General features: G+C 39.3%; 1 protein-coding gene across 2 annotated transcripts; it reads left to right on the top strand.

Annotated features, from left to right (window-relative positions):
• The first annotated feature begins 798 nt into the window (after positions 1-798).
• Positions 799-11,555, top strand: EIF2S1 (eukaryotic translation initiation factor 2 subunit alpha). 2 transcript variants are annotated; one of them, XM_081335229.1, is made up of 8 exons: positions 799-928; positions 3,382-3,623; positions 3,957-4,036; positions 4,494-4,645; positions 4,959-5,065; positions 6,739-6,836; positions 7,468-7,611; positions 11,002-11,549. In XM_081335229.1, the coding sequence occupies exons 2-8, from the start codon at positions 3,383-3,385 to the stop codon at positions 11,125-11,127; spliced, it is 948 nt and encodes a 315-aa protein (XP_081191355.1). In that variant the 5' UTR covers positions 799-928; position 3,382; the 3' UTR covers positions 11,128-11,549. The 2 variants fall into 2 exon arrangements, with proteins under 2 accessions (XP_081191355.1, XP_081191354.1); XM_081335228.1 differs by lacking the exon at positions 799-928 and adding an exon at positions 980-1,310 and having other exon boundaries at positions 11,002-11,555.
• The last annotated feature ends 501 nt before the right edge of the window (positions 11,556-12,056 follow it).

Raw genomic sequence — 12,056 nt, 5'->3', positions numbered from 1 at the left:
TTATATCCCGCCCTTCTCCGAAGACTCAGGGCGGCTTACAAACTTAGCAGTAGCCTTCATTCTATGTATATGCCTGCTTATTAGGGCTTTCACACACACACACCCCCAAGCGGCATTATTACAAAGTCAGCTTAATTGCCCCCAGCAAAAGGACCCCCTTTTTCCCCATCGCGCAGCAGACTTGAAAGGAATTGTGGATCTGGAATTGGGGGCGGTGGGGGGGGGGGCTACTGCCGTCTGGCTTTTGAAGTGTTTGAATTAAAATGGCTCAGCGTGGATTAATACCAAAATACCGGCAAGCTTTTTTTTTTTAAAAAAAAGCGGAAACTCCTATTATAGTCTCATTGGTTTGTGCTTAAATTGTAAGCCGCCCTGAGTCTTCGGAAGAAGGGCGGGATATAAATGGGATTAAAATAAAAAAATAAAATAAAATAAATAAAGGTCTATCTATATAAAGCTGGTCAATTTCGGAGACAGCGATTAGTTGATTTTGGCCGATCTTGAGAAAAAGTTCCTCAGCATGGGCAGGGCTAGGCAACCTTGGCTCTTTGATGACTCGTGGACTTCAACTCCCAGAATTCCTGAGCCAGCATGGCTGGCTCAGGAATTCTGGGAGTTGAAGTCCAAGAGTCATCAAAGAGCCAAGGTTGACCCGTGAGCATGGGGATACCCAGCATCATGGGCTACATCGGAAGTCGAAATGCCGTCCCGGAATATCCCATAATCCTCCCCCCTACTTCTGCTTCCTATCTCTGCGGGCGCCTGCTTGACTGGGACGGTGTCCCAAAGTGCTTCCTGTGGCTTCCCAAAGAGGAAGAGGCGGGAGGGCGGCTGCGCGGTGTGAGGCTTGGTGGCGGAGGGGTGGAGAGGCACGCTGAAGCGAGAGTCGGGTCCGAGGCGTCGCGAGCGGGGCTTGGAGAGCGGACAGGTAAGGCCGGGGGAGGGGGCTTGCTTCTTTGTGGGTTCCCCCCAGCCGGGCTGCGGACGGAAAGGGTCGCCGCGTGGAAAAGCCCCGGCTTGGGCTGTCCCGTGAGAGGCCTGGCGACCGTAAGAGCGCCTCTTAACTGCCCTCGGACTCCCGTCGAAAGATGTCACAAAAGGCCTCCCGCCACGCCGCCTTTCCACGCGCCCTGCTGGGTCACAAACGCGCGTTTGCAGCCCGGCGGAGGCGGCGGGCGGGCCTGCGCGGTGGTGCCGGCAAAGCCTCTTTCAGCGCCGGAGATGTAACCGCAGCAGGTGCCGATGGCGGCCCCGGGTGCAGAGAGGGAGAAGGATGCCTCTAAGCGCCGGTCCTCAAACTGGCAAGCCTGGTACGTTTGGGCCCCTCCGTCTGAGGCAGGGAAACAACGTCCCGGAATCTTTTCTTTTCTTCTTTCTTTCTTTCTTTCTTTCTTTCTTTCTTTCTTTCTTTCTTTCTTTCTTTCCCTCCCTCTCTCTCCCCCTCTCTCTCCCTCCCTCTCTCTCTCCCTCTCTCTGGCTCAAGCGCTTAAGGGTTTTTGGGGTTTTTTTGCGCCTCCCAAAGATGGTTAGGAGACTGGAGGCTGAAAACGTATAAAGAACGGTTGCTGGAATTGGGCAGTGGGTTAGGACGCTGAGCTTGTCAATCGGAAGGTCGGAAGTTTGGCGGGTCGAATCCCGAGTGCCGCGTAGCAGAGTGAGCGCCTGTTACTCGTCCCAGCTTCTGCCAACCTAGCAGTTCGAAAGCACGTAAAAATGCAAGTAGAAAAATAGGGACCACTACAGTGGGAAGGTAACAGCATTCCGTGCGCCTTTGGCGTCTAGTCATGCCGGCCACAGGACCACGGAGACGTCCTCGGACAAGCGCTGGCTCTTTGGCTTTGAAACGGAGATGAGCACCGACCCCTTGAGTCGGAAACTACTAGCACGCATGTGCGGGGGAACCTTTACCTTTACCTTTAAGTTAATGAAAAGAAGGACTACTGCTGATAGCATCTTCCAATATTTGAGGGACTGCCACAACCTCCTCTCCACAGCCCCTGAAGGCAGGACACAGGACAACAGCGGATGGAAACTAACTGGCTAACCAACCTAGAACTAAAGAGAAATTCCCTGATGGCGAGAACAATTAATCAGTGGATCAGCTTATTTCCAGAAGTTGTGAATGCTCCAACACTGAAGGTTTTTAAGAAGAGATGGGACAACCCTTTGTCTGAAATGGTATAGGGTCTCTTGCCTGAGCGGGGTGGGGGGTGGGGTGTTGGACTAGATAGGAGATCTCTGAAGGTCCCTTCCAACTCTATTATACTGTTATTTTTCTCTCCCATTTGGGATAAAAGGGGCTAAATGGTTTGGCAGAACTTAATCGCCTTTCCTTGAGCAGCCTGATCAGATAAGAGATTTTTATTTGAAAAACTAGGGACGCTGCTGCTGCTACTGCTGTCGATCTACTGACATTTGTCCATAAAAGTGTTTGTTTCCAAATCACATCTGCTTTTGCTGACTTCAGTTACTCTTGTCAGATACAGAATACACACAAGTCTTCTTTTCCATTGATTGCACTTACCACCAACTATAACCACCCTGATTGAGAGCTTCTGTTGTAGCCTTTAATTCAAATACTTTGGCCACCTAATGAGAAGGAAGGACTCACTGGAGAAGAGCCTAATGCTGGGAAAGATTGAGGGCAAGAGAAGAAGGGGACGACAGAGAATGAGGTGGCTGGATGGAGTCACTGAAGCAGTAGGCGTGAGCTTAAATGGACTCCAGAAGATGGTAGAGGACAGGAAGGCCTGGAGGAACATTGTCCATAGGGTCTCGATGGGTCAGACATGACTTCGCAGCTAACAACAACAACATTGTAGCCTTTGGCTTAACAGAGTTTATGTAGACAGCTAACAACTAGGATGCAAACTCCGCTTTCTGGTTTTGGAATTGAAAAGGGACTTCCAGAACTTTCTGGAGTTGTGAAGACAGTTACAGACTTTAAGTGAGATGTTTCAAGTTTAAAATTTTTGCTTTTGTATCTCTCAATTGGAATCAGTGCTGGGACAGCTTGCACGTTTATCTGCCACCTAGATTTCTGCATGTTAAAGCAGATCTAGACATAAGGCTTGGAGTGTGATTTGTATAAGGCTCTTTAGTGAGCTTATGGGTGAGTTAAGAGTGTGTATCAAATATAATTTAAAATATATTTTTTGCAAAAATGTTTTACATCTTGAATTTCCTAGCTAAAAATTATTCTTTAATGAATAATGAATTTAGTGACAAAGAAGGCTTTCCTGACCATTGTTTACAACTGCTAGCCAGTCATTGTGAAGTTCTAGGTATTTTTATTTACATTTTCAGTTATGCTTTCCTATTACTAATTGTTTTGATTATAAAATATATTTGTACTTATGTCTTTCTGACTTATTATTGCAGGATGCCTGGATTAAGCTGTAGATTTTACCAGCATAAATTTCCTGAAGTAGAAGATGTTGTCATGGTCAATGTCAGGTCCATTGCAGAAATGGGAGCCTATGTTAGCCTTTTGGAATATAACAACATTGAGGGCATGATCTTACTCAGTGAGCTGTCCAGGAGACGAATCCGTTCTATAAACAAACTCATCCGAATTGGCAGAAATGAATGTGTTGTTGTCATAAGAGTTGATAAGGAGAAAGGTGAGTTGCATAACAATACAGCTATTTTTTTCAATCCATAGGAATATATTTATGGTTTTCAAAAATATTCAATGAGGAAGTGTAGAACAGCCTACTGCAGGGGTGTCAAACTGCTGGCCTGCGGGCCAGATGCGTCACTTGGAAGCCGCACCCACCCCATCTCCTGCAAGGGGGGAAAAAGTCATGATACGTTGCGACATGTCACGCAACACGGTGAGTTTGACACCCCTGGCCTACTAGAAGGGATAGCATACAGTAATTTGGAAGAACAGTTCTTTCCTGTTGCACTGTTATTTGACTTAATATTTTGAAAAATATTCCTTGTTATTTTAGGTTATATTGACCTGTCAAAAAGAAGAGTGTCTCCAGAGGAGGCAATTAAATGTGAAGACAAGTTCACCAAATCAAAAACTGTAAGTTCTTGTAAGAAATTTTACTTCATTTTTTGCTATTTGTTCATCATTTGTGAATTAACTTGGAAAATGGGCTTTTTAATTTATCTACTCCACTGCAAAGAGAAGCAAAAGTTGGACACCCATTTAGTAAATAAATTTATCTAGAATATATTTAACACAGTTATCCTGGCTTTAAAAGAACTGTTTAGCTTCTGACCTCTTTGGATATATCAGGTATATCCAAAGATTCTAAAAAGATACCATGGCAGGACACAAGCCCATGAAAGTTTTATGTGGATCCAGAAATTTGAGTGTGGATACATTGATGAAATATTTGACATATTAAGAAAAAGCATCTCCTGTGTGCATGGGATTTTCAACCTTAATTGTTATATTGTTTCCTTGGATTAGGATTCATTGTGTTAAATATAGTAATGTTACATTCTCATGCAACTTTTTCCCTGCTTCTGCCCAGGTTTATAGCATCCTTCGCCATGTTGCTGAAGTTTTAGAATATACAAAAGATGAACAGCTGGAGAGCTTGTTTCAGAGAACTGCTTGGGTATTTGATGACAAGTACAAAAAGCCTGGATATGGCGCATACGATGCTTTCAAACTTGCTGTCTCGTAAGTAAAGATGCCTTTCTAATATTTCACTATGGTTTAGAAATTAAAGGACAAATTTGTGCATTCCTTGCTTTTATGCAGATTCCTGTACCTTTATCACTGTTACTCAGTGAATACACTTTTCTGCATTTTGAAAACCTAGCAGCACGCAAGCCTGCTTCTATCTATAAACTCGTATCTTTTTGCAAATCTAATTTTCAGGAAGAGGAAATGTGTTTAAATGTCTGCATAGTTTATTGTTTTGATAATTTCTCTTTTGTATATAATTTAGGAAATTCTGGTAAGGTTTTCTTTGATTATTCTTTTTATATAGTGATCCCACAATCCTTGATGGTCTGGATTTGACAGAAGATGAAAAGCGTGTGCTAATTGACAATATCAATAGACGTTTGACACCACAGGCAGTCAAAATTCGAGCAGGTGAGTCCCCAAAACTGCCTAAGTTAATCTTATTTATTATTTTATTTTTATTTTATTTTAATTCCATTTATATCCCGCCCTTCTCCGAAGACTCAGGGCGGCTTACAAGCTTAGGGGATAAGTTCATTATTACAGTCTTATGAAAAAACATTCTATATACTTGAAAATGTCCATTAGTGAGTATATTATGAAAGCATGTTGAATGCTGCTTTTTTGCTTTATGATAGATCTAAAGCTATCATTATCTGAATGTGTGATTATCTTGGGCTCATTGAGGACTTCAACAATAAGCATGACTAGGAAATGTTTGAATGGGAGGTGAATTAGGGAGGTGAATTTCACAGTGTTATGTTTCAAAATGTAGCCTTTTTTGTTTTGTTGAATATGTTATCCAAACATTTAATTCTCTGAAGGAAAAGAGCCAGAAATTCTCAAATAACTTTCTGGGACAGTAGTGTTTTTGGATAGACAGGAATTTGAAAGTTTCTGAAAATGTAAGGAATCAGATTCATTGGCAGGGAAATTTAAAAAAAAATCATTAGATGTTATGAAAGAGGAAGCACTTGGAAAATGAAGGAAATTAAGGAAAAGAGCGTACGGGACAGTGAAATAAACCAAGCAGGGTCTAATAACAGGACGAAGATGGAAATTTATAAAGTGACTTGAGCCAGCTGTCTAAATCTTTAGCCCTGGCTCATACAGATCTTAATGGTGGAGAAACAACTAGAGAAGATTATCCTGTTTTACACAGTATTGTCACTAAGAACTTTCTGAATAATTAGTTTACCACTCATTTGAATCAAGAGCTGAATTCAAAGTATACAGACATTAGGTAATAGATTCATATTACTTGAAGCTTACTAATTGACTGTAACGTTTAAAGCTATAACAATTCTGTGATTCTATTATCATTACTAATCAGAAATATTCCACTGTGATTAGAAAAACGTGGAACATTTCTGCCAAGTGAAAAGATCCAAATTATAATTTGCAGTGATTAAAATACATAACAAGCTAAATGCATTTGTTGCAAGATTTCCAACAGTTGTTTATGAATTTTCTCCACCCCCCCAAAAAAAACTTGCTTTAAGCAGCTCAAATTATTTCTAACATGACAACTAATTTCTTTAAAAGTAAAAAAAAAATTACTCATGAGGGATAAGGGGAAAAACAGGATTTTATTCAAATGCCAAACCTCTTGGTAACTTGCGAGGGAGGGGTGAAAGGGGATCTAGCCATTTATGTTACCAGTCAGTGAAGACTTGACAGCCATTGGTTGAATTCCTTTCATTTTGTAGAAGCATGAAGTAGTGGTGAAGAAGGACTTTCTTCATAACAGGAAACAGTGTTAAGATGCAGATGTGTCAAGTAGGAAAAAATGCATTGTAAGGGGGAAGATGCAAGGAAGTAAACCAAATTCAAGGAAATTGAATTGCTCATGTGTCTTCTGCTTCAAATGATCCAACCTAACCACGTTGTAGATTAAGGGCAAATGTAGCACAATTTTCCTTGGGATCATCTCTTAGCCTGTGGCCTCTTGGTAGTTAGGAATATTTTTGTTTTCATTAGCATTCATCTTTGAAATCCAATGTTATTGAACTATGTATATTTGGTTGCAAATGATTTTAATTTTTCTAAACATTTTTAACATACCAACATTTTGGCTTTTTTAGATATTGAAGTAGCCTGTTATGGTTACGAGGGTATAGATGCAGTAAAGGAAGCTCTGCGAGCTGGCTTAAGCTGTTCTACAGAGAGTATGCCAATCAAAGTAAGTGGGCATTCTTTGACATGATTGTTCTGGAAAATCTTGAATATAAAAAAAACCTTTAACATCCTCCTGTGGTTTAATTCTCATACCAGTTAGTCTGTTAATATATAGGGATGGGGTTGGGAGAGAAGGTAAGATTTGAATTGACCTAAGAAAACAAATTACAATCTTAAAGTGGCTCGGTTGGATTAATTATGTTACCATTGTTATAAAACTTTGTATTAAAGGGGCAGAAAATTAAACAGATTTATAGACAGTTAATGGTAGTTACAATGCCACAAATACCGAATTGGCTGAAACCTCAGGTAAGAATGTGCAGTTTGGTTGATTCCAGTATTTCGTTGCTCTGCATCTCCACGAATAACATCAACGGTGAGTACTTCTGTGAAATACAGAACCTGCAAATAATGAACTTTGTATATCATGAAATACTTGTCATTTAAAAGTTTGTTATCTTGCAGTATTTTCCCAAAATACTAGAAATGGACTCCTTCAGGAAAAGAGCGTTATGAAATAGGTCCAGGGGTTCTTTTGGTGTTAGTTCAACATTTAAATAAACTTTTATCAGCAGCTTTGAGCAGCAGGTTAAGACTTGTGAAAGCAAGTCTAATACTACCTTGTTCTTTTTTAGATAAATCTTATAGCTCCTCCTCGATATGTGATGACCACAACAACACTTGAAAGGACTGAAGGTCTTTCTGTTCTCAGCCAAGCCATGACTGTCATTAAAGAAAAAATTGAAGAGAAGAGAGGTGTCTTTAATGTGCAAATGGAAGTAAGTATTGTGTGTTGACCTAGGCTGGGATCAGGGGCACTTACAGAGAGGCAGTGAAAAAGAGGCATGCTGCAACTGCCATCTTGACTTTTTGACCCCTCCCGTCCCTTGCAAACACCTTTGCCTGTGATTCTCAGCGCTAATACCTGCAACTGTAATTATTGCCACATTGTGGGGTGGGGTGGGGGGCTGTTCAGTGGTTCTTGCAGTCTCCGGCCAGGAGCAAGGACTTTATTTTTCCTGTTCTGTTTGGAAAATTAGGTTAGCAAATGCTTCAAAAAAATTCTTCAAAGCAACGTGTTCCTTTTTCGCTGGTGTAGAACTGTCTCAGAAAACTAAGAAAATGTTTTCCTCTCTTTCTCATATACTTCCTGCTTGCTCAGCTCCATTTTTATTGGCTCTGTTTGATCACAGTGTTGATAAGTCAGAAATTTGGAAAGATACAAGAAAGCCTTACAGCTCTAATCACAGTACTTTCTTAAATGAAGGAGAAAGGGAAACAAATTAATCTGGTTGGTACTGCTATGGCCTTGGTTTTTTTTTAAATATTGCCATTAACCAAGTTTTCAAGTGGAGGGAACAGAAGGGGAATAGGCAAGGAAAAGGGAAGAAATACACAAAATAATATTTAGGGATAAATATAACCAGAGGAAATATACTGATTAAAGGTAAGTCTCTGTCTAAGTTACTCCATATTTTCAAATTTTAATTATTCCAGAACATCAGAATACTCTTCTCTTAGTGGACCAGAATAGATATGGAATGGGTTTATAGGGAGGAGTAGAAATAGCTGGCAACACTGGCAGCTTATCCATCTTGTACCCCACCAAGCGTGTACAGTGAAATCAAGTTCAAAATTGCTTTCCTTCAGGTATTCTGATTTTACACAAGTGAGATGTTTTCAATCTTAAAACACTGAATAGTTATCAAGTGTGGGGTTCTGAACGTCCCAACCATTGGGTCTGCAGGGGATGGGTTTTTTTACCTTTGTTCCAGTAGACTTAACATCTTTTAACACTTTTTTGTGGAAGCAAAAAATAATATTTTAATCGAAATCCTATTAGAATAAGTTCAATGTGTAAGTAAGTCTGTTCAGTAACAGAAAATTTTGTTTTAGATTAAGAAAACAAGTTTGAAAAATTTCTACTGAATTGTTTCTTGTTGATTGCAGCTAGGGTAATAAAACCCAACATTGTTCCATTTTTTTTGGCAGAAGACTATCCTGAAAGATCCCAGAGTGATTTTATAGGATTAGTAGGGCAAGGCTAGTATGTTTTGTCCCAGCTTTTTCTTAGTGGCAACTAGCATAGCATGTTTCACTGTTCTGCCTAGCCTCCCAATTTTCTAAACACCTTCCACTTCTCTGCTTCTGCAGTTCATGTCCCAGCATTGCATCTACAGGTAGTCCGTTACTTACAACAGTTCATTTAGTGACCGAAGTTACAACGGCACTGAAAAAAGTGACTTATGACCATTTTTCACACTTAACTGTTGCAACATCCCTGTGGTTGCGTGATCAAAATTCGGGCACTTCGCAACTGGTTCATATTTATGATGGTTGCAGTGTCCTGATGTCATGTGATCGCCTTTTGCAACCTTCGGACAAGCAAAGTCAGTGGGAAAGCCAGATTCACTTAACCATGTTACTAGCTTAACAACTGCAGTGATCCACTTAACAACTGTGGCAAGAAAATGGGGCAAAATTCATTTAACAAATGTCTTGCTTAGCATCAGAGATGTTGGGCTCAATTGTGATAAGTACCTGTACTACCAGCATGGCATATTCTATCAGCCTTAAATACTCCTTGATCTTCCCTGTGCCTTCCACCCCTCAGCTCCCACTATCCTTCACTGGCTGGATCAGCCATGGTTCAGGAGCCTGAATTTGAAATCAGAAAGCCCATTTTAATCCAGATATGAACAAAAACATCCAATTATATGTTTGGGTTCAGTCATAGGCTACCTAAAACCAGCTGCTTTCATGCACAGGTCACATGTGTGCTCATTCCTGTTTATATTTTACCAAAATTTATCCTGAGTTTTCTGTTCATTAGAAATGTTTATTTCTAAATTGCTCAGTAAAGCAAAATCCTATATCCTAGTGCCCCCACGGTCTTCGCACAGTTCCTTTAATGTGGTAGGAGAAAATTATTAAATACTTTATTAAATAATCACTTGTGCCTTGTGGTTTTATATTCTTAATGACTACCTTTATAGTTTTAATAATCATTTTTATATGTTCTAATTAATTGTACGCCTAGAGTAACTTTTTGGCCATATAAATTTAATAAATAAAACTGATGTTAAAGTAATGAAATACAACTTAGCTTCAGTCAGATATTTTTTGTTTTTGTTCTTCAGTTAATTTGGGAAATGCACTTTTTGGCATCAAACAAGTTTATATTGTTTCAATGGTGTGTTTCTGGAAACTATATATATTTATTAAATAAGCAAAAATAACACATGGTTGGCTCCATTTAGGGAGACACTGAATTACTATAGCATGTCTACCACAAATCCAACTTGGATTGCACTGGGTTGAACTATTTGCATTTGTTATGAAAAATTCATGAAGAGCGATTGGGTGCTAGCTTTTATACCATTTTGAGGTTTTGACTCTCCAGTAATGAAAATTCCTGAATTCAGTGAATTCAGCTCAGTGCAATCTTTTTGATACCCATTCCTCCCTTGTCCCTCAAGTTTTCTAGTAATTGTAGCATTTAAGAGCGGTTTCCTTAATTCAACAGTGTACTGCAGATTCTATACTAAATAACTTTCAGTGTCATATTTTCAGATAATGTGTTTATAATGTTCATTTTACCTATTTTAGAAAAGAAAATCTCAATAAATGTTCCAATAGATATAGTATTATATTTCTGTGGGCTTAGAATTTACAGCTCTTTTTCCCCAAGGAGTACACAGTCTTAATTAATGGAGATGGAAAGAGTCCAATGAAATCTACATTGATTTAAAAAATGAAATATACCAAACCATAAATAGGCAGCAGCTGTTATCACTAGTGGTAGCCCCCTTCCAGGGGCTATCATTGCAGTTGCAAATGAGTTTGACTGCAAATAGCAGATTGATAGTTGCTGTCTTTTTCATATTTGAACAGGTCAACTGCATGTTTATATATAAATTAAATTAATAAATAAATAAATAAATGTTTAATTAAAAGTGCATCTGCTTAAACCAGGGGTCTTCAAACTCGGCCCTTTTATGACTCATGGACTTCAACTCCCAGAATTCCTCAGCCAGGCATGCTGGCTGAGGAATTCTGGGAGTTGAAGTCCATGAGTCATAAAAGGGCCGAGTTTGAAGACTCCTGGCTTAAACAGATGCTGAATTACACTGAAAGATAACCCTATATTGGTCACTTTGTCTTTACAGCCCAAGGTAGTAACTGACACTGATGAGACTGAACTTGCAAGGCAGCTGGAAAGATTGGAGCGTGAGAATGCTGAAGTGGATGGAGATGATGATGCTGAGGAGATGGAAGCAAAAACTGAAGATTAAATTAATTGGAATGACAAAATAGATGGAAATTACGCCTTCATATGCCTAAAAACACCTAGAGTTGACCGAGATGTCATTGTTAAAAATGCCACAGGAACAGACTTGAAATACTTTCAAGTTTTTAATGAGACCAAATTTTGAATAGACAAGAAATCATCCGCTACAGTGGGTTGCTTGATTTTTCTCAATGGGAAGGTACTTCTCACTGAAGAGTAAAACCTTTTCCCCTAAATAATCCAAGCCTACTTTGATGACTCTTCTTAAAATTTTCACATCTTATACATTCAGATTGGCAACTGGTTCACTATGTTGTATCAGTGAGTTTCTGAGGATTAAACCAATATTCTTCCACAGACTGCACTGAAGCTTTCAATAAATGTATTGGATATTTACTTGGATTTCATTTCATTTTCATTTTAAGAAATTTGTAGTGCAAAGAGCTAAAGAGGAAAGAGTGGCTTTTAGCTCTTGAAGGTGGCAATTCACATGTCTTTAACCAATAAATCCTAATCTATATAGTTCATAATCAGTTTTCATTATACAAGTAACTTTAGTGCTACTTCATGTGCAATGTCTTGTAATTTTCAAGTCAGCAAGACTAGATACTCCTTTTTTTAATACTCCCATTGATGAATTAATGCACTAGTCTTCCTCTTCTTATTTTGCTGGCTTTTCTTTTACATTTTGAGTATGCGATGCCTTAGAACAAAATATTTTTCCCCCTACTCTGCAAAGTAAACCATAACCTATCTCATTTGTAGAACAAAGAAATACTGCATTCAGTTGCCTAAATACGTTAGTTAGGAGCATGGTACATCTTGTGTTTATTTTTTGCTGGTTTGCCATATCAAACTCTTTCTAAATACTATGGTGACTTATATGCACTAAAACTTTTATTTAATGTCATTACTTTTTTCTTAACTATTGTG

The sequence above is a fragment of the Vipera berus genome (assembly GCF_964194415.1).
Source record: "Vipera berus genome assembly, chromosome: 1".
Lineage (NCBI taxonomy): Eukaryota > Metazoa > Chordata > Lepidosauria > Squamata > Viperidae > Vipera > Vipera berus.
This window is presented reverse-complemented; position numbering and strand designations above follow the sequence as displayed.

Coding starts and splice junctions, on each gene's coding strand:
- EIF2S1 (XM_081335228.1), top strand. CDS start 1,243: ATGGCGGCCCCGGGTGCAGAGAGGGAGAAGGATGCCTCTAAGCGCCGG. Junction 4,646..4,958: donor GCTTTCAAACTTGCTGTCTC/GTAAGTAAAGAT, acceptor CTTTTTATATAG/TGATCCCACAATCCTTGATG. Junction 5,066..6,738: donor GGCAGTCAAAATTCGAGCAG/GTGAGTCCCCAA, acceptor TGGCTTTTTTAG/ATATTGAAGTAGCCTGTTAT.